This window comes from Coregonus lavaretus (genome assembly GCF_964263955.1).
Source record: "Coregonus lavaretus genome assembly, chromosome: 34".
In the NCBI taxonomy this organism is placed as follows: domain Eukaryota; kingdom Metazoa; phylum Chordata; class Actinopteri; order Salmoniformes; family Salmonidae; genus Coregonus; species Coregonus lavaretus.
Genome location: NC_140021.1, coordinates 6,442,005 through 6,460,660, shown reverse-complemented (window position 1 = coordinate 6,460,660; position 18,656 = coordinate 6,442,005). Strand labels below are relative to the sequence as shown.

Sequence of the window (18,656 nt, the reverse complement as noted above, 5' to 3'; positions counted from 1 at the left end):
TGTCTAGGCCTTTGCACCTCGCTAAGAGCTTTAACAGGAGCTGCGGCGAGGAAGGAAAGAGGGAGAAGAGACCTCCACACATACACACAACTCACTGGAGGGAGAGGGCCTGGAGGAGGGAGGGAGGGAAGGAGGGAGGGGGCCTGGAGGATGGAGGGAGGGAAGGAGGGAGGGGGCCTGGAGGATGGAGGGAGGGGGGGAGGTAGAGGGCCTGGAGGAGGGGAGGGAGGGAGGTAGAGGGCCTGGAGGAGGGGAGGGAGGGAGGGAGGTAGAGGGCCTGGAGGAGGGGAGGGAGGGAGGGAGGTAGAGGGCCTGGAGGAGGGAGGGAGGTAGGGAGGTAGGTAGAGGGCCTGGAGGAGGGAGGGAGGTAGGGAGGTAGAGGGCCTGGAGGAGGGGAGGGAGGGAGGGAAGGAGGTAGAGGGCCTGGAGGAGGGAGGGAGGTAGGTAGAGGGCCTGGAGGAGGGAGGGAGGGAGGGAGGGAGGTAGAGGGCCTGGAGGAGGGAGGGAGGTAGGTAGAGGGCCTGGAGGAGGGAGGGAGGGAGGGAAGGAGGTAGAGGGCCTGGAGGAGGGAGGGAGGTAGGTAGAGGGCCTGGAGGAGGGAGGGAGGTAGGTAGAGGGCCTGGAGGAGGGAGGGAGGGAGGGAGGGAGGTATAGGGCCTGGAGGAGGGAGGGAGGTAGGTAGAGGGCCTGGAGGAGGGAGGGAGGGAGGGAGGGAGGTAGAGGGCCTGGAGGAGGGAGGGAGGGAGGGAGGGAGGGAGGGAGGGAGGGAGGTAGAGGGCCTGGAGGAGGGAGGGAGGTAGGGAGGTAGGTAGAGGGCCTGGAGGAGGGAGGGAGGGAAGGAGGTAGAGGGCCTGGAGGAGGGAGGGAGGTAGGTAGAGGGCCTGGAGGAGGGAGGGAGGGAGGGAGGGAGGGAAGGAGGTAGAGGGCCTGGAGGAGGGAGGGAGGTAGGTAGAGGGCCTGGAGGAGGGAGGGAGGGAGGGAGGGAAGGAGGTAGAGGGCCTGGAGGAGGGAGGGAGGGAGGGAGGGAAGGAGATAGAGGGCCTGGAGGAGGGAGGGAGGTAGGGAGGGAGGGAGGGAAAGGGCCTGGAGGAGGGAGGGAGGGGTGCACAGGGTTATGAGGGAGTAAATGGTCCCAGGGGGCCGTGGGGGTTGAGCTTGGGGGGTGTAGGATGGGGAGAAGACCGGGGTGGAATGTTATACTGCTGTATCCTGGTGAAAGGGGGTGGTGGTGGGAGTGAGGGGGCGGTGGGTTAGAATAGAGGGTGCTTGAAATGTTTGTCACATTCCGTCAGCCAGGGCTTAGAGGTACCTGAATAATGTATTGAGCAGAGTGTCGGAGCGTAAGTGTAAGTGTGTGTGGTTGGGCATACATGTTCAGGCATGTGCACGTTGAGGTATGTATGCTGTGCATCTATATTTGTCTGCGTGTCTTAATTCATGCCTGTGTTTCTGCGTGTGCAATGCTAGACGGAGCCCAGGAGTTCCTACAGTACGGCCCGTCTAATGTTGCCTCTCCTCTGGTGACTAAAGAGGGCTATGAAGGCTGCCGGGGCGGAGGGCGGGGCGGAGGGTGACTCCCGTGCCTCTGTCTCTGCCCTATTAGGCGTGAAAGACCGTTCATGCTTTCATCCGTTCATGCTTGAAAGCAACGGTTAAGAAATCTGACAACAAGTGCTCCGTCTCCCTGGGTGAGGGGAATTCTAGATAAACACATGCCTTTCTTATTTGCCTTGCTGCATCTCAACACTCCGCAGCACTCGCTGCCACAAAATATTCCCCCATGCTAAAGGATTATGCCCAATCACCTCTGGATTGCTGCACACCTAGCTCTGTAAAATGGTTAGCGAGGGGTGGTGAGGGAAAGAGGAGCGAGAGGGCTTATTAGGTCGCAGTGGTTTTAGTTAGTTAAAGTCAAGTTAGCGGAAGCTAGCAACAACAAATCCTCAGGCTACCCCCCTGATGCCCCCCCATCTGGAAAGGTTGGGTTGGGAGCTGTCTGCGTTTAGATGGGCATCGGGTGAGGATGAGAGAGTTTACTGCCTGCTGGGTTCTCTTTGGAGGCTGTGGTGTCAACACTTCAGGCAAGGGGGTGGTGGTGGTGGTGGGTTGGGGGGTGCCACGGTGTAGAAGGGGGGGGGGGGGGGGGGGGAGGGAGATAATGACCCAGTTTCTGCACTATATTACCAAGTCAGTGAAACACTCCCTGGAGTGGAGACCAAACTTAATTGCCTCTGATACAGAATGCTGTTAATGCAGCACTCTGTGCTGGCTCTGAACTCTGAACAGCTTTTACTGTTGACACGCCAGGTTGCGATTCAACAGACCACTAGGCCAACAACCCCCCCCCCGGATGAGAAATACACTGAACGATGACACGACACCTGTGAAAGCACAGTGCCATATCTCTTCCAAGACATCCATGAAAGGGGCTCCTGGCTGGAGAGCTCACCCCAGATGAGGTGACGTGTGGCAGGCTTAGCAGGGCTGGGTGTGAGGGGGTTAGTCCTGAAGGAGCAGTGAGGGGTGCAGTGATGTGATGACTGTAGCAGCAGGTCTGGCAGTGCTGAGCTGGAGGCGCCCTCCCGGCTCTGTCCCTGTTAATGTAGTACACCTGGACAGGCCTGTTAATGTAGTACACCTGGACAGGCCTGTTAATGTAGTACACCTGGACAGGCCTGTTAATGTAGTACACCTGGACAGGCCTGTTAATGTAGTACACCTGGACAGGCCTGTTAATGTAGTACACCTGGACAGGCCTGTTAATGTAGTACACCTGGACAGGCCTGTTAATGTAGTGCTCCTGGACAGGCCTGTTAATGTAGTACACCTGGACAGGCCTGTTAATGTAGTACACCTGGACAGGCCTGTTAATGTAGTACACCTGGACAGGCCTGTTAATGTAGTACACCTGGACAGGCCTGTTAATGTAGTACACCTGGACAGGCCTGTTAATGTAGTACACCTGGACAGGCCTGTTAATGTAGTACACCTGGACAGGCCTGTTAATGTAGTACACCTGGACAGGCCTGTTAATGTAGTACACCTGGACAGGCCTGTTAATGTAGTGCCCCTGAACAGGCCTGGGGCTCAGTGGCTCGGCTTCCCTGCCTCCTACCCTATTCCTCTCGTTGACTGTATAGTCCCCTGTAGCTCAGTTGGTAGAGCATGGCGCTTGCAACGCCAGGGTTGTGGGTTCGTTTCCCACGGGGGGCCAGTATGAAAATGTATGCACTCACTAACTATAAGTCGCTCTGGATAAGAGTGTCTGCTAAATGACTAAAATGTAATGTAAATGTATCGCTCTGCCGGCCTCCCCATCTGCCAATCTCCCAGCCCACTGTAATGCAAAGCTCCTTCTCTGCCTGGCTTGAAGCAGTCTCTATATCTATCTAAGACCCATCCTCCCCCCTGTATGTCTGGAAGACTGTGCTACCGTGCCAACCAGCCAGTCAGGCTCCAATATCCCAGCAACAAGAGTCAACCTACCATATGAACAGTCGTCCGTCTTAGTGAATCACCAGAGAGCATCAATCTCCTCATAGTATTGCACAACAGGCCTGAGAAAAACTTTCACAATCTGTTTTTTTTCTGGCCGGCCATACACACTTTGTTTTCATGTTTAGTGGGAGGATTAAGGGGATTAGAAAGCAAAACTTGAGAAAGATGAAAACAAAACGTTTGCCATGCCACACAGTGTGTTTTTACACTGATCAGAAAACCAAGCAGCAAGGATTGCCGACTTGGATTCAATTGGATTTGGGCCATTTGAGATTTGCCTTGTTTATCTCCTTCTTTCTGGGGGACTTACTTCGTGCTTCCGAGCTCTCAGGGAACCTCATGGAGCCACCAGCGAGATAATGCACTGGTGGTGGAGCTGGGTTGGTTATCACGGACTTCTATTGGAAGAACTATCCTCCAATAGGACTAGTTTGTCATCAAATTGTTAGGTATAAGGAGGGAAAATCCAGAAAGTTGCAGTAGCCAAACAAAACCTTTCCCTTTCCCCACAGGAGCCAAGCTGTCCAGAATCTAGCAGTGCTTCCACTACAGTACTGTATATGTCCCACTCTAAGTTCCCTTATTCATCATGATTTGGCTTCCTCTAGGGTGTACGTCTGGAATCCATATGGAGATTAAGTTGATGAATGGTTTGCTGGAGATTTGGAAAAGCATTTCCGTGCTGAAGTCTGTTCTAAACCTACTATGACGCTGCTGCAGCTATATCACTGCTACGATCTTGATTTCTCAAAACACACTTTTCAGGAAGATTTTTTTATTTACCCTTTATTTAACTAGGCAAGTCAGTTAAGAACAAATTCTTATTTACAATGACCACAGAGTATGCATGCATCAACTCAATCAACATGAGGTTATAGTCTACTTTCCTATTTGCAACAGAAAATACATGAAATCTCTTTAAAAAGAAAGGCCTGGCCAGCTTAGATTTTGCCCTTTGCCCAACTTCATAACTAGTTTTGCACTTATAAGGCTCACACCGCTCTAATTTTAAGCGTTCTGTTAACATTGCACAACCCACGCTCATAAACATGCCCAGCAATGACAACACCAAGTCTCGACCACACACACATGTAAATACATGCAGGGAAATAGGCCTAAACCTGCAGTCACAAGATCGATGTCACTTTACAGCCACTTCATTTCACACTCCATTTCCTTAGAGTTGGCATTAGGTATGTATTGTGTCTAACTCCACATTTAACGCATTACCCACTGATGAATATTTACAGTTGCAATATAGGTTAAGTACCTTTCCCGGGGGTAAAGAGAGTGGCTCTGTCCCCGTCGGGCAGCGTGCGGTGTTCACATATCCAGATCACTAACCACTTCTCCCCATTAACGTCTGTGGTGTTTTAATGGCTTTCTGTTTCATCTCCCTCACTTTAACGCACACAGATATTATAATAAAGCAAGGCAGCACTTGTGGACAAGCTCCGAGGACAGCTATTATCATAATTATGATAAAGATGGAATTATGATACGGCAATAAAATATTTACATTCCTCCCCTTTGAACACATATTTGAGGAGTTCTGAGAATTTCCAGAGGCATTCCTACTGCTTCCTGCACTGTGAGGAATCCACTCAACTGGGAGTGAGGACAGTATGCGATATGTGCATTTTTCAGTGTTTTCCAGTAAATGTTAAATCTGCATCTTAAACACAATGCTAATTCCTTACAATCCTTCGGTGAGGAGGCTACGACGGAGGAGTTTTTGTTGGTGCCCACCTCTGAGATTATAATTTAGGAGACCTCTTAATTCCTCTGACCTGTGGAGAGATGTCGTCTGATTGCCGGGTGTATTCCTAAACCGTATCATTTTCCCTTGGCTTACTGTATTGTGCTGGCCTGGATTTAATATGGGCCTCTTTTAATATTAGTCCACCGTGTGTTGAGACAGGCCCGGCTGGCCATGAGATTAGGACGGTTTGTGTGCGACAACGTTATTTAATACAGTGGGCCGGTGATCCTCATATCGATGCATCCCTCTAAGATTGTACTTGCACATTCAGCAAACTCTTACCTCAATGTTTCCCTTGTGGCGTTTGCGCGCAAAACGCCTCTTCCATATCGTGCTACAGTTTATATATATACACATATATACACACATATACACACACACACACACACACACATTTTGCTGCCGTCACAGGGCTGGTGGAAAAACATTATTAGGGTGACAGCTAAGACCGAGAACAGAGAACCTGGTCCTTGATTCCAATGAACTGTGTTTAACAATGCCTCGTCTTAATATAGCCAGAGGTCTTGCAGTTGCACGCTCAATAAAAAAAGGTTATTCACCACAGAGCAGGGGGGGTGGGGAGTAGGCTTACATGCATTAAAGTTAGTTATTTCAAACGCTAAAACCTCAAGTAAAGATCCAACAGATTTTTACAGATTTGAACACCACGTCGACAAAGCTTCAGCAAGAGCTGTTGCCTGTTTTTGGTTTCACTGCTCCCAACCCCCGTTGGGTGTTTCCAGTGGGCCCCAGAGAGATGACAGTTTCAGTGAGACCACACACTGATGGGACAATTAATACCATTAAATGTTCCTCCTTGAGCCAGTCTCACCCTGGACAGGGTCGTGGCACTCAGCCCAAAACTGGGTAAACCTAAATTGGCTTAAGACGAAGGCCTAGAGACCAGGCTGTGAACTATTAAAGTCATATGATATGCGTTTGACACCAGGACAAAGAGGTGGAACACTTCAAAAAGGATGCGCTGTAGCAGAAGGCATTAAGATTCTCAAATAAAGTCAACATGTAGCAGAATTTTAGCAATATTTTCAGAAAATGTTTCAGAAAAAAAAAACTGCGAGATGAAAATCTAGGGTAAACCATAAAGGCCACACACAGCTTGGCAATTTAGTTCCATTTTGTAATTTTCCATCAGTCTCACTAATCGGTGTCTCTTTACTGTTGACAAGATGCCTGATTAAGCCTTTCTGACGTGGACAGAACCTTGGGCAAAGAGGACGATGAATGTGACAAACATTTGCTAAATGGGGTGGACGGGGCAAATTTCTAATCAACAGCAAAACAGTTCATCACGCCACAGAGCTAAAGACCAGCCGGTACGCTATGCTGCCCCTTTCAACATCCCCAATTAAAATGACTAATAAAGATCCATTCAAAAACGTCCGTTCTGCTTGCTTTGCAATAAATAACAGCGGCGTGAGCGAAAAGTGAGGGAAATAATTATAACATCATAAACTATTTGGCACTACATGGTCCTTGCTTTCCAAGCAAATATACACGCCTTCCCAATTTAGCGGAGCCAGAAATGACAGGGATTAGCGCTGGGCATCAGGGTTAGGAAACTATTCAAAATAACACAAAATACATGGGGGGACAACACACCCGAGAAATAAAAAAAGTGGCTTCTTGGGAGGGTTCAGGGGGCTCCAAGGATTTCGCAGCAGTAGACAAACTATGCTGATCCCCTACACTGAATCATTCCCTGATGTTTAGGCCATGCTAAAGCAGAGGTGGACCCCATTTCCTTTAAAAAACCTCTGGGCCGGTAGGGTCAGAAAGAGGGGGGTTCATTTCTCAAATTTCCTTTAGGAACAACAATGACTTTTAGTCACAATTAGATCAGAGGAAAATGAACTCCTCTCATGCCTGATAAGAACACCGTGGTCCCAAACTGTTAATGACCCGTAATGAGGACTCCACAGTGCCAGTAGTGGAGAGATCTGCCTTTGGTCATACTCATATATCCAAGGCAGAGAGACTGGGAGAGGAGGAGATGCAGCAGTGTGGGCTACTCACCTGCCCCCCTTCCTGTAACCTGGTTCCTCTTCCAGAAAAACAACATGCAAGGAAGCAGGAAAAAAACAAACCACGCACACCCTCCTGAGGACAGCCTATCCCCAAGTAACAACATCCTAGTAACAGTAGCAGCCTTACGCTGATTGCTGATGGCTTGGAAGTAGGGCAGGGGTTGTCCTTGGTGAATTCATTAGCCATTTTCCTGAGCGCCTAGACTGACACAGTCACCTACAAAGGCCTCTAGCGAAATTCAGTAAATCACATTATCCAGCGGAATTATGAATACGTAAATCATGTGAGAGCTTCTTTTAATCTCAGCGGTTCATTAAACCTGACAGGGGTGTGCAATGCAAATCGCTGACTGGACCACCTGGCCTCTCTATTGCCCTCACTTCATGGGCGTGCTGGCTGATTCAGGACTTTTCCTGCCCGTTTCCCTGTGTGTCCAGCTATACCCCCTCCCTCTCGAAGTTCCGAGTTTAATTAGAGAGGGTCCTGTTTGCTCAGCATCTCTTTCAGAGTCACATCTAATGGGTAATTATACTGTCTGTACCCGATCACTTTAAACCACAACACTGGCCGGCCCCTCCCTGGCCCAAACATAAAGACTCCTGACTTCTACCAAGGTAGTGTTCATAAGGGACAAAATGGAAGAACAAGAGTTAAACAAGAAAGCACTGCCTGAACTTGTTCAATATGAACTGTTTGTTATGGTTTTCTGCAGCGTGCCCTAACGACCACGACACAGCTTTCAGGACGATCAGCACAGTGGGTTCAGTGGGAGATGGACTGTGGGGTAAAAACAGTGAGAGCATGCAGGGTCGGACAATGATGGAAATGTTTTCTGTGCACACTAGCCACAACAAATATGGCGAGGCAGACAGGAATTCATCACTAGGCCTTCAGCAAGTCTCAGAAGGATGCAAAAAAAAGCTAAATAGCTTGAAGTTAAGGTTTTTGCAATTTCATGGAAGACTTTCTTTGTGTCAGGAGAGCTGGGTATGTATGACAGAAACACAATAGCGGACATTAATAATGCCAGTTAATTATTTACAGTGTGCTATTATCATTATGAGGGCAACTATTCCATCTTGGGATGGCGGTGGAGATTTTAATTTCATTCTCCACTGGTGCAGATAGCCCAGCAGAGGCTCCATCTGTCTGGGCTGTATGTGAAGAACCAGTAACTCTACTACAGCTTCTATACAGAGATATTTGACTGGGTATACTTGGTGCTCTATGAGTCTGTCTTAAAGACAAATCATTTTAAAGTGGATAGTTGAAAAGAGGCCAGAGACACAGCAACGGTTCACAGAAAGGCTGTGTGGCAAGGTCCAAGGAAGAAGAACCATGAGCATTATGTAGCGTGAACAAAAGGTCTGCAGCGCAACAACAATTATTTATTTTTTTATAGCAGTGAATGGACGGAAGAAACAGTGCAGGGATATCCATCCATCTGGGAGAGCCAGAGGATATCCTGGGTTTCATGGTCACACACAAGACACAATAATGAAATCCAGAATTTATTAGAGCCACTGCAGCCAGGCCCTGTGCTGAGTCCAAACACACAAGGCTCAGTGGAGCAAAGGCCACAAACTCTCATATTCATCTCTTAACAATTTAGCCCTACTTACAGCGAAGCAAGAGAATAACCATTCAGCTTCACTTCTTCAAGAAACTCATTTTGATTATATGTTTGCCTTGATTGACATGTACTGTAGTCTGATCAACCATATCTACTGTGTATCATTCAGTGCATGTCTATGGGCTTCTACAAAAGTGAAGTGTGGTAGCCTGTGTTTTACTTTTCATGGATAACTAACTTGAGAGATGCAAGCAGGGAATTGCAATGCAACCGCCTTAAATGTCTCTCTCCTCGCATGGTTGCCACCAATAACAGTGCTAGGATCGGGAATACATGTGGGGAATGCGATTGTAACTACTGAACATTTGGGAGAATAACAACTGCAGCCACTTTTTAATTAGTTTGTTAGCAATCATTTTTACATTAAATAAAAAGGCTCTTCATTTGCATGTGTAATTCCACCACTGCTTTGTTACTCCCTGATTGGCAAATAAACAAAATAGTTAGGCCTATTTACATTCCATTATAAATAATTTGTTTAGCAAATATTTGCCTGTTTGTGCTTTTTAATATTGGTGGCAGAGGAAAGAGTTATTGGATGAGGTTGCGGACCAAATCCTGAGCCTCAAGAGATCCATTGTGTGGAGGTATGTACGATGCTGCCACCATCAGGCATTACAAGTAAAGGCATTGAGCGTCAGAGATAGGGACAGTTATGCAGTAGGAAGGCTACTTACATGCAGAACATCAGAAACAAAACGTTGGTTACTGATGTAGATAAATAGCATGGGCACACTGTCTAAAAGTGCATTTTTATTACATCAAATTAAATCATTTTTGCACAAGTAAATGGAAACCGTTACAAAAATAGATATTTGTCTGGCTCAATCAATTAGAATATAAATGTGAGTGAGAACTTACTCCGATTGACCCCATTCAAGATTTTATGAAGTCTAATTTAAATTTCAACACAACTTTATATAGCCCCATATAAAGTTGTGTTGAAATTTAAATCAGACTTCATAAAATCTTGAGCAATAAGCTAAACACATTCAGAGATGTTTGACTAATAAAACAAAATGCACCAACCAATGCATTTGCTGAGATTTCATTGTTCAGAATAATACCAAAAATACTTTTCACTACATTGAACTAAACAACCATCATCCTCCCATGTAAAACTAAAAACAATACACCATGTGGCATCAGGGCTGGATTACCTAACAGGCATGCACATGCCCCAGAGCCCACAACCCCTAACCAAATAATAGTTGGTTCGTTTTTTGGGAGGCCCCCTGGAGGTCAGGCCCCCTGGAGGTTGGACCCACCCCCCAAACTGTGTAGAATTGCAGAAAATTAGCTATAAAACAGCACATTTTTCTCTCTGACCCATCACAAAATGGGCCCCAAATGCGGTAGTCCGGCCCTGTGTGGCATTGAGTATCATTATTACATCTACTGTAAGAAAAGTATGCCCAGCTGTGGCATGACTGAAGGAAAACAGATGTGTTTGTTGGCCTAATGTATACATAGTTACATGCTTCCAATGCAGTTCAGATGAGCCACAGTTCAGGTGTGAAATGCAGCTCTCCTCCATTCAAACACAAGCAATCTAGAGCATATCAAAGCATCTGTATAACAATCCATGTAGATATAGCTCTCCACAACTGCCTAGCCCTTCACTGTGGCATGTTGCCAATATGCAATGACACTACAATAATATAGGTATAATATGCTAAATGACCATCTATTCAAGAAGCAGGTATCGGAAGTTAGGTTAGACTTCGATTGCTTAAAATAGATTAGCATATATAAAAAGTAACGGTTTGCTTTGCTAAGGTTTTCAAAAATTCTCTAAACTTTACAGACAAGTCGGTGTCAGTCTGACAGTAACCCAACTTGAAACGGACGTGAAATTGATAGCATCAGGGGGGGAAAATGATTTACAAAGTAGCGCACAGAACATTTCCCTCTTCAAACAAGCTGTCAAGGGACACCTAACAGCTATTAAACTCTTCAACAACTATTGTGGTTACGGATGATGGAAATAATTGCAATTTTGCCAAAGTAGTCTATAGCCACAATCCAAAATGGAAGAAAATCTCGACATTCTGCTACACTGTATTTGGTAAAATAGCGTATCACAGCGCTGACCACATTATAAAAGTTTCAAATGCGCAGGGCTGGGGCACGTCGGTCTGTTTGAACTACTTGAATAGAAACATTTACTGATAGACAAGGGGACATTAAACAACCATATACGAACTCGCCATAAGCTAATTTCTCTGGCAAACAATGAAATGGTAGCATAGGTAACATTACACAGGCTCCTCGGCAGGAAACTTAGATGTAGTAGCAGGCTGCTACAGAAACTGCGACTGCCCTCGAGACTACTTCGGAATGCGTTCTTCTACAGAGAGCGCGACGCACCCGTTATAGCCTACTAGACCAGGCTACTTCAAATTAATAGGTTTTTGCACAACAAACAAAATACACTACACAAGAAATTACGAGCCTTACCTTTGAATACTTCTCCTCGAACTGTAAGGAATAAGCTTCCCGCAGCAATAAGACAAGTTAAAAGTCTATCCATTGCGGGAGAGTATCGCGAACGTAACCCCCAACTCCGGGGTAAAATCTATTCTACTCTTCCGCTCTGACAGAGGAAAATATTCCGTTTTTACAGTTAACGTGCCCGGTAATGGGAGTGTTCTCCTGGCTGTCTTTCCCTACTTGGTTACTTGTGCATCTTTCATGCGGCTCCACTCCGGTAGTGACTTGCTGGCTGCCAGGAGGTAACTAACGTCACCGAGAAAAGCTCGAGACACTGCGCGCTCCAATAGAGGTGTCGGTATTCAGATGGAGTGACTTTGGTTTTCTTTCATACTTTCATCCCACATTTGCTAGAATTCTTGCGAGAAATACCGAACGATAGACACTTAACATGCAAATACGATTTTAATGTTGTTTATTCTATTCTAGCCTATATCTAGTTTTTAAACTGTGGAGTCAAAGTTTCAGATTGTTGTTTCAGACCCGGTTTGATACAGCTGTGGTTGATAATGAGGGGGAGGGGCGCATCATTTAAAGTCACCTATGAAGACTCATAATTAGGGTCCCAATTTAATTGAGTTTCTTATGTCATTAATAGCATTGCACCATTATTATTATTATTATTTTTTTTGTGGGGGGGCCTTATAAATAGCATGACAGAAAAGCATATTGAGCTTTTTGTCTCAATGCAAATAAATATACTAACCTAAAATATCTCTGACCACCCTGTTATGGTGTTATGATTGTAGGTAGGGTTGAATATTTTCCAGGTATTTTACAAATGTTCCATCCTGAGAATAAATCACTTTTCTCCCAGGTATAGCGGTATTTCCCGCCAAACCCGGAAGTGTCATTCAAAAGCACTATAAAGCATATACATATGTCTGGATTTGATTAGAGCTTTGATCAGCATGAAAATTCAAACCTGATGCTACCTGAGCCTGATGAGCCATATATTAAATACATTTTATGAGCCCTACATTAACGACATTTAATGAGCCCAAGCCCCCAAAAAGCCCAATGATTGTGCCATTATCCAATACATAGCCTACATATATGATAGGATACCGCACATTACGCACGACAGGAAAACATAAAAGCCCATGGATGTATCTAGCTATATGGTCTCTTGGGAAAATAAATTAAACTAGCTCCAGTAGGCTAATCTTTTTTTAGTGTGAACTGTATTACTGTACTGTATTTTATTATACTGTAGCCTATTGTATGAACTGGAATGTCGCACATCTTTCAAACCATAAAGCGAAGAGAACATGTCATTCTGGTGCAGCACATGCGGCCTACAAAGTTGCAAGTATAGGCTAACGAATTTGATTTTAATTTTTAATTTATAATAGGGCTTATTTGTATAATTAGTAGGCTGACGCATATATAGCCTACCTTTCATAATATTTCCCCTAATGTTATTAGCCTGTACCTGCTCTTTCTCTGTCTATTGTTGCTTCATTCCTTCCTCACTTTCAACAGTTAAAGGAAATATGTTTCGTTGTCCTTATCTTCATCATTCTAATAACATCCTTGAATAATATAATTAGATGCAGAAGGCTTTCACCTCTCTTCATGAAGATTGAATGGTTATGGGTCTGAATAAATAACTGCTATAACCTACCGCCATCGCGCGTTCGCGCTTCTTTCAAACTACCCGTGAGTTCTATTGGCTGCTGTATTTAACTTTAAGCAAAAAAGAGCTTGCATCCCTCTTCGAAAAGTCTACTGGTCTATCTTCTTGATCCAAACCAGTCAGGTTTCAAGAATGGTCATTCAACTGAGACTGCTCTTCTCTGTGTCACGGAGGCTCTCCGCACTGCTAAAGCTAACTCTCTCCTCTGCTCTTGTCCTTCTAGACCTGTCTGCTGCCTTTGATACTGTGAACCATCAGATCCTCCTCTCCACCCTCTCCGAGCTGGGCATCTCCGGCGCGGCTCACTCTTGGATTGCGTCCTACCTGACCGGTAGCTCCTACCAAGTGGCGTGGCGAGAATCTGTCTCTGCACCAAGTGCTCTCACCACTGGTGTCCCCCAGGGCTCAGTTCTAGGCCCTCTACTATTCTCGCTATACACCAAGTCACTTGGCTCTGTCATATCCTCACATGGCCTGTCCTATCATTGCTACGCAGACGACACAGAACTAATCTTCTCCTTTCCCCCTTCTGATAACAAGGTGGCGAATCGCATCTCTGCATGTCTGGCAGACATATCAGTGTGGATGACGGATCATCACCTCAAGCTGAACCTCGGCAAGACAGAGCTGATCTTCCTCCCGGGGAAGGACTGCCCGTTCCATGATCTCGCCATCACGGTTGACAACTCCGTTGTATCCTCCTCCCAGAGTGCGAAGAGCCTTGGTGCAAGGTGGTGACCCGATCCTGTAGGTTCATGCTCTACAACATTCGGAGAGTATGACCCTGCCTTACACAGGAAGCGGCACAGGTCCTAATCCAGGCACTTGTCATCTCCCGTCTGGATTACTGCAACTCGCTGTTGGCTGGGCTCCTGCCTGTGCCATTAAACCCCTACAACTCATCCAGAATACTGCAGCCCGTCTGGTGTTCAACCTTCCCAAGTTCTCTCACGTCACCCCGCTCCTCCGCACACTCCACTGGCTTCCAGTTGAAGCTTGCATCTGCTACAAGACCATGGTGCTTGGAGCTGTGAGGGGAACGGCACCTCCGTACCTTCAGGCTCTGATCAGTCCCTACACCCAAACGAGGGCATTGCGTTCATCCACCTCTGGCCTGCTGGCCCCCCTACCTCTGCGGAAGCACAGTTCCCGCTCAGCCCAGTCAAAACTGTTCGCTGCTCTGGCACCCCAATGGTGGAACAAGCTCCCTCACGACGCCAGGACAGCGGATTCACTCACCACCTTCTGGAGACACTTGAAACCCCACCTCTTTAAGGAATACCTGGGATAGGATAAAGTAATCCTTCTACCCCCCCTTACCCCCCCCCCCCCCCAAAAAAAAAGTGGTTATCCCACTGTCTATAAGGTGAATGCACCAATTTGTAAGTCGCTCTGGATAAGAGCGTCTGCTAAATGACGTAAATGTAAAATGTACATGTATAAGAAATGGGAGAGGAGAGGCCAGCCGAGCACAGGTGCTTGCGTATTGCGCAAGAGATAGACGCTATAAGTTAGAAGCTTATTATGCATAAACCATCATTAATTAGCTAAATATTAGGCTAATGCTGCATTGAATTTATTACCTGAACGAGGTAGGCTAGCACATCTATATATAGGGCTATATATCAATCTAGACCAGGATTATCTATTTTGGATGCAATTTATGTGGAGTTGTTGGAGAGAGAAAGACTGCGAGAGAGTGCTCGCACGTGCACTGATTTAAAGCAACGATATTCGAGTGAAAGGCTGTTTTAAAACTCTGGAGCTGCAAAAAAAATCCCACACAAAATCATTACAATTAAAAAACAAGTTGACCCCTGAAAGCCAGATGGAGATGGGTACATTAGACATGCATTCGGTCTTTATATTACTGTACCATAGGCTATGCTGCAGCAAGCGTATAGGCCTACCTGTCACAAGAAATGTTACCATGATGAGATGATAGGTCTACATGCATTATGAACTGCTCTCCATACTGAGATGGGCTGTCTGTCCCCACCCTGAGCGTTGATTCATCATGCAGAGGCCGTAGAGAAGCCATATTTAGACACTGCATATAATTTAACAGTTCCATTTCACGCCATGCTGTTCATATAAATAATTTGTTATAATTTACCGGTTTCTCGCAGTTATTTATCACGGGAAAGGGGAGTGGTTTTGGGCCGTAAATCCCAGTTATCTCGGTAACCAGTTCCCGCCCCTTTAACCCTAATTGTAGGCTATGCCAAATTTGTTCTCTTTTGTCCAATTGTCTGACATCAAAGGGTAGTCAGTCACTGCTCTCCTCACTGCTATGGTGACAGCAGCTCAATTGGAGAGCAATGTGAACCATGATGCCATACATGGTCAACTAAGCACCATAATGAATGGAGAAAAGCAGGACCCCATCTACACTCTACAGCACCACTTGACTGACTGAAGTTTAACCTTATTTTCCCATTGAAGAGAAAGGTCGCGTTCCCCTGCTAAGAACTTGCGTGCATCAACCAATGGTTGAGTGAAACGTCATCAACTGTGTCATAGTCTGACAGATTACTATAACGTATGATGTGGTTAGCTGATATGTAAAATACATTTTCAGGCCAGGCGTTGCAAGATCTGTCAGGAGTCCGTATCGCCCTATTTGTCCCAGAATTATGCAAGATTTACAAAGCAATAGGAGACTTCTCAAATTCTACAGATTTTAATGGGGGGGGGGGGGGGGGGTTCACTATTTGTGAGAATTTTACATTTGAAATATATAGGTTTTTAAATGATTTAGAGTAAAGGCTCTTTAGACTGCCTCTAGATGGCAGAATGTTAGCCTACTTGTCAGTGCTTTGCTATATCTTGGCCAGGTCGCAGTTGTAAATGAGAACTTGTTCTCAACTGGCTTACCTGGTTAAATAAAGGTGAAATAAAAAATAAAGTGGTGCGTTTCATCTCATTCATCAGAAAATGGTCATGTTCCCCTGCTCAGACGTTGCATGCATCACCCAATGGTATCTACTGTGCAGTCTGGCACCAGATTGCTATGACATATGATGGTTAGCTGATACTTAACATACCTATCCAGGCGTTGTAAGATCTGGCATGCATCAGCAACGCTTAGACGGAGGAACGCGCCCAATAACAGAGCATTGCCTACAAGATGTCATAATCAAGTGTGTGCGATTCTGTACACAGGATTTATTTGGTAACTTCTCTGGTCAAACAAATACCTAGTAAGGTTGGCCCAGCAGGCTTGAAAGACGCCCATTTTGCATAAACAGTTACATGCTACACGCACCTTAGTTTCCCATGGTCTGCCGACCCGAACAGCCCTACTTCAGCGCTTATGAATACGGAGACAAACCAAATATACTGTAGTTCACCCAATCAAACAACAGCAGATTCAAAATGACAAATAACATTATCCATAACATAGGCTAATGTTAGGTAACCTACTATAATCAAAGTAAATTATAATGAAAATAGCCTATGAAAAACGTCAAATAGGATACATTCCAAACTGTTCACAAATATCCCCCTTACACAATAGCATACAATACTTGGTTTGAACCCCGGGATTCTCTACTTACCTCTACTAATGGCTAAGTATGCTATTCAGTTGGGGGGGGGGGATTATTTATTTTATTGTCACATACACCGATTATTATTTATTTTTTTACTGGGTCATGCAAAGTAATATGGCGCCCCTGGAGCATATTAGGGTTACGTGCCTTGTCGGCTCACATATTCAAACCAGCAACCTTTCAGTTACTGGCATTCTAACAGCAAGGTTACCTGCAGCCCATTTAAAGGCCGTTTAAAGGCCCAGTGCAAAATGTGATTTTCCTGTGTTTTATATATATTTCCACACTATGAGTTTGGATAAATACTGTGAAATTGTGAAAATTATGATGATGCCCTTTTAGTGTAAGAGCTGTTTGAAAACAATCACAGAAATGATTTGATATTGAGATTTTTTTTTTTTAACGGCTGCATTGGACCTTTAACAGCGACCACAAACAATTTGAATTTCAATGATTTACAGTATAGATTGCATGATTTACAGTATAGATTGCATGATTTACAGTATAGATTGCATGATTTACAGTATAGATTGCATGATTTACAGTATAGATTGCATGATTTGCAAATATCAAACGTGTCTGAGTAGGATGTTTCTTATAAATAGTTTATATAAATTCATGTAGCCCAGGGGTTCCCAAACTCAGTCCTGGGGCCCTGTGGGTGAACCTTTTGGTTGTTGCCCTAGCACTACACAGCTGATTAAATGTTGTATCTTTATTTAACTAGGCAAGTCAGTTAAGAACAAATTCTTATTTACAATGACGGCCTACACCGGCCAAACCCAGATGACGCTGGGCCAATTGTGTGCCGCCCTATGGGACTCCCAATCACAGCCGGTTGTGATACAGCCTGGAATCGAACCAGGGAGTCTGTAGTGACGCCTCAAGCACTGAGATGCAGTGCCTTAGACCGCTGCGCCACTCGGGAGCCCCAACTCATCATCAAGCTTTGATTATCTGAAATCAGCTATGTAGTGCTAGGGGAAAAACCAAAACGTGCACCCAGGGGAGGCACAAGGACCGAGTTTGGGAAATCCTGATGTAGCCTAATAATAAATATGTAGGCCTAGCCCATTCTTGAAGAACGCTTGCAAAATGCATGGAACATAGGCCTTTCCCGACTACAAAAAATTGCTGTAATAAAAATGACCATGAACCTGAATAAAGTGCATGGATGCATGGAGGTGAACATCCCTAACTGAATACACAGGTAAATATTACAAACATATCTGATATGAATTAGCATGATGCTACTGAGCTAATGAATGGATGAGGGTGTGTATGTGCGCTTCTCAGCGCCTGCCTTCAAGGCACAGCTTAGCCCAATACAGACCTATTTTTATATTTATTTAAATGAAATATGTTTGATTGTTTTGGGGAAGCTTACATTATGCAAGTAATATTTAAAGTTAATTACATACTTTTTAAAATAAATCTAAGTAAGCCGTAGCACAGGAGTAATATAGTCCGGGTAGCCATTTGATTAGCTGTTCAGGAGTCTTATGGCTTGGGCGTAGAAGCCTTTTGGACCTAAACTTGGCGCTCCGGTACCGCTTGCCGTGCGGTGGCAGAGAGAACAGTCTATGACTTGGGTGGCTGGTGTCTTTGACAATTTTTAGGGCCTTCCTCTGACACCGCCTGGTATAGATGTCCTGGATGGTAGGAAGCTTGGCCCCAGTGATGTACTGGGCCGTACTCACTACCCTCTGTAGTGCCTTGCAGTCGGAGGCCGAGCAGTTGCCATACCAGGCAGTGATGCAACCAGTCAGGATGCTCTCGATGGTGCAACTGTACAACTTTTTCAGGATCTGAGGACCCATGCCAAATCTATTGGTAAGAGGCTTTGTCGTGCCCTCTTCATGACTGTCTTGGTGTGTTTGGACCATGATAGTTTGTTGGTGATGTGGACACCAAGGAACTTGAAGATCTCAACCTGCTCCACTACAGCCTTGTCGATGAGAATGGGGGCGTGCTCGGACCTCCTTTTCCTGTAGTCCACAATCATCTCCTTTGTCTTGATCATTGAGGGAG

General features: G+C 45.5%; 1 protein-coding gene across 1 annotated transcript in view; it reads right to left on the bottom strand.

Annotated features, from left to right (window-relative positions):
• The window catches only part of LOC311109258 (receptor-type tyrosine-protein phosphatase mu), a gene marked incomplete at its 5' end in the record, with an annotated part of 292,145 nt that extends 280,673 nt beyond the window's left edge, over positions 1 to 11,472 (bottom strand). Inside the window, one exon of the mRNA XM_084152095.1 lies at positions 11,400 to 11,472. Coding sequence (XP_084008221.1) covers positions 11,400 to 11,472 — 73 coding nt within the window. The remainder of the gene's footprint in view (positions 1 to 11,399) is intronic.
• Between the last annotated feature and the right edge of the window lie 7,184 nt (positions 11,473 to 18,656).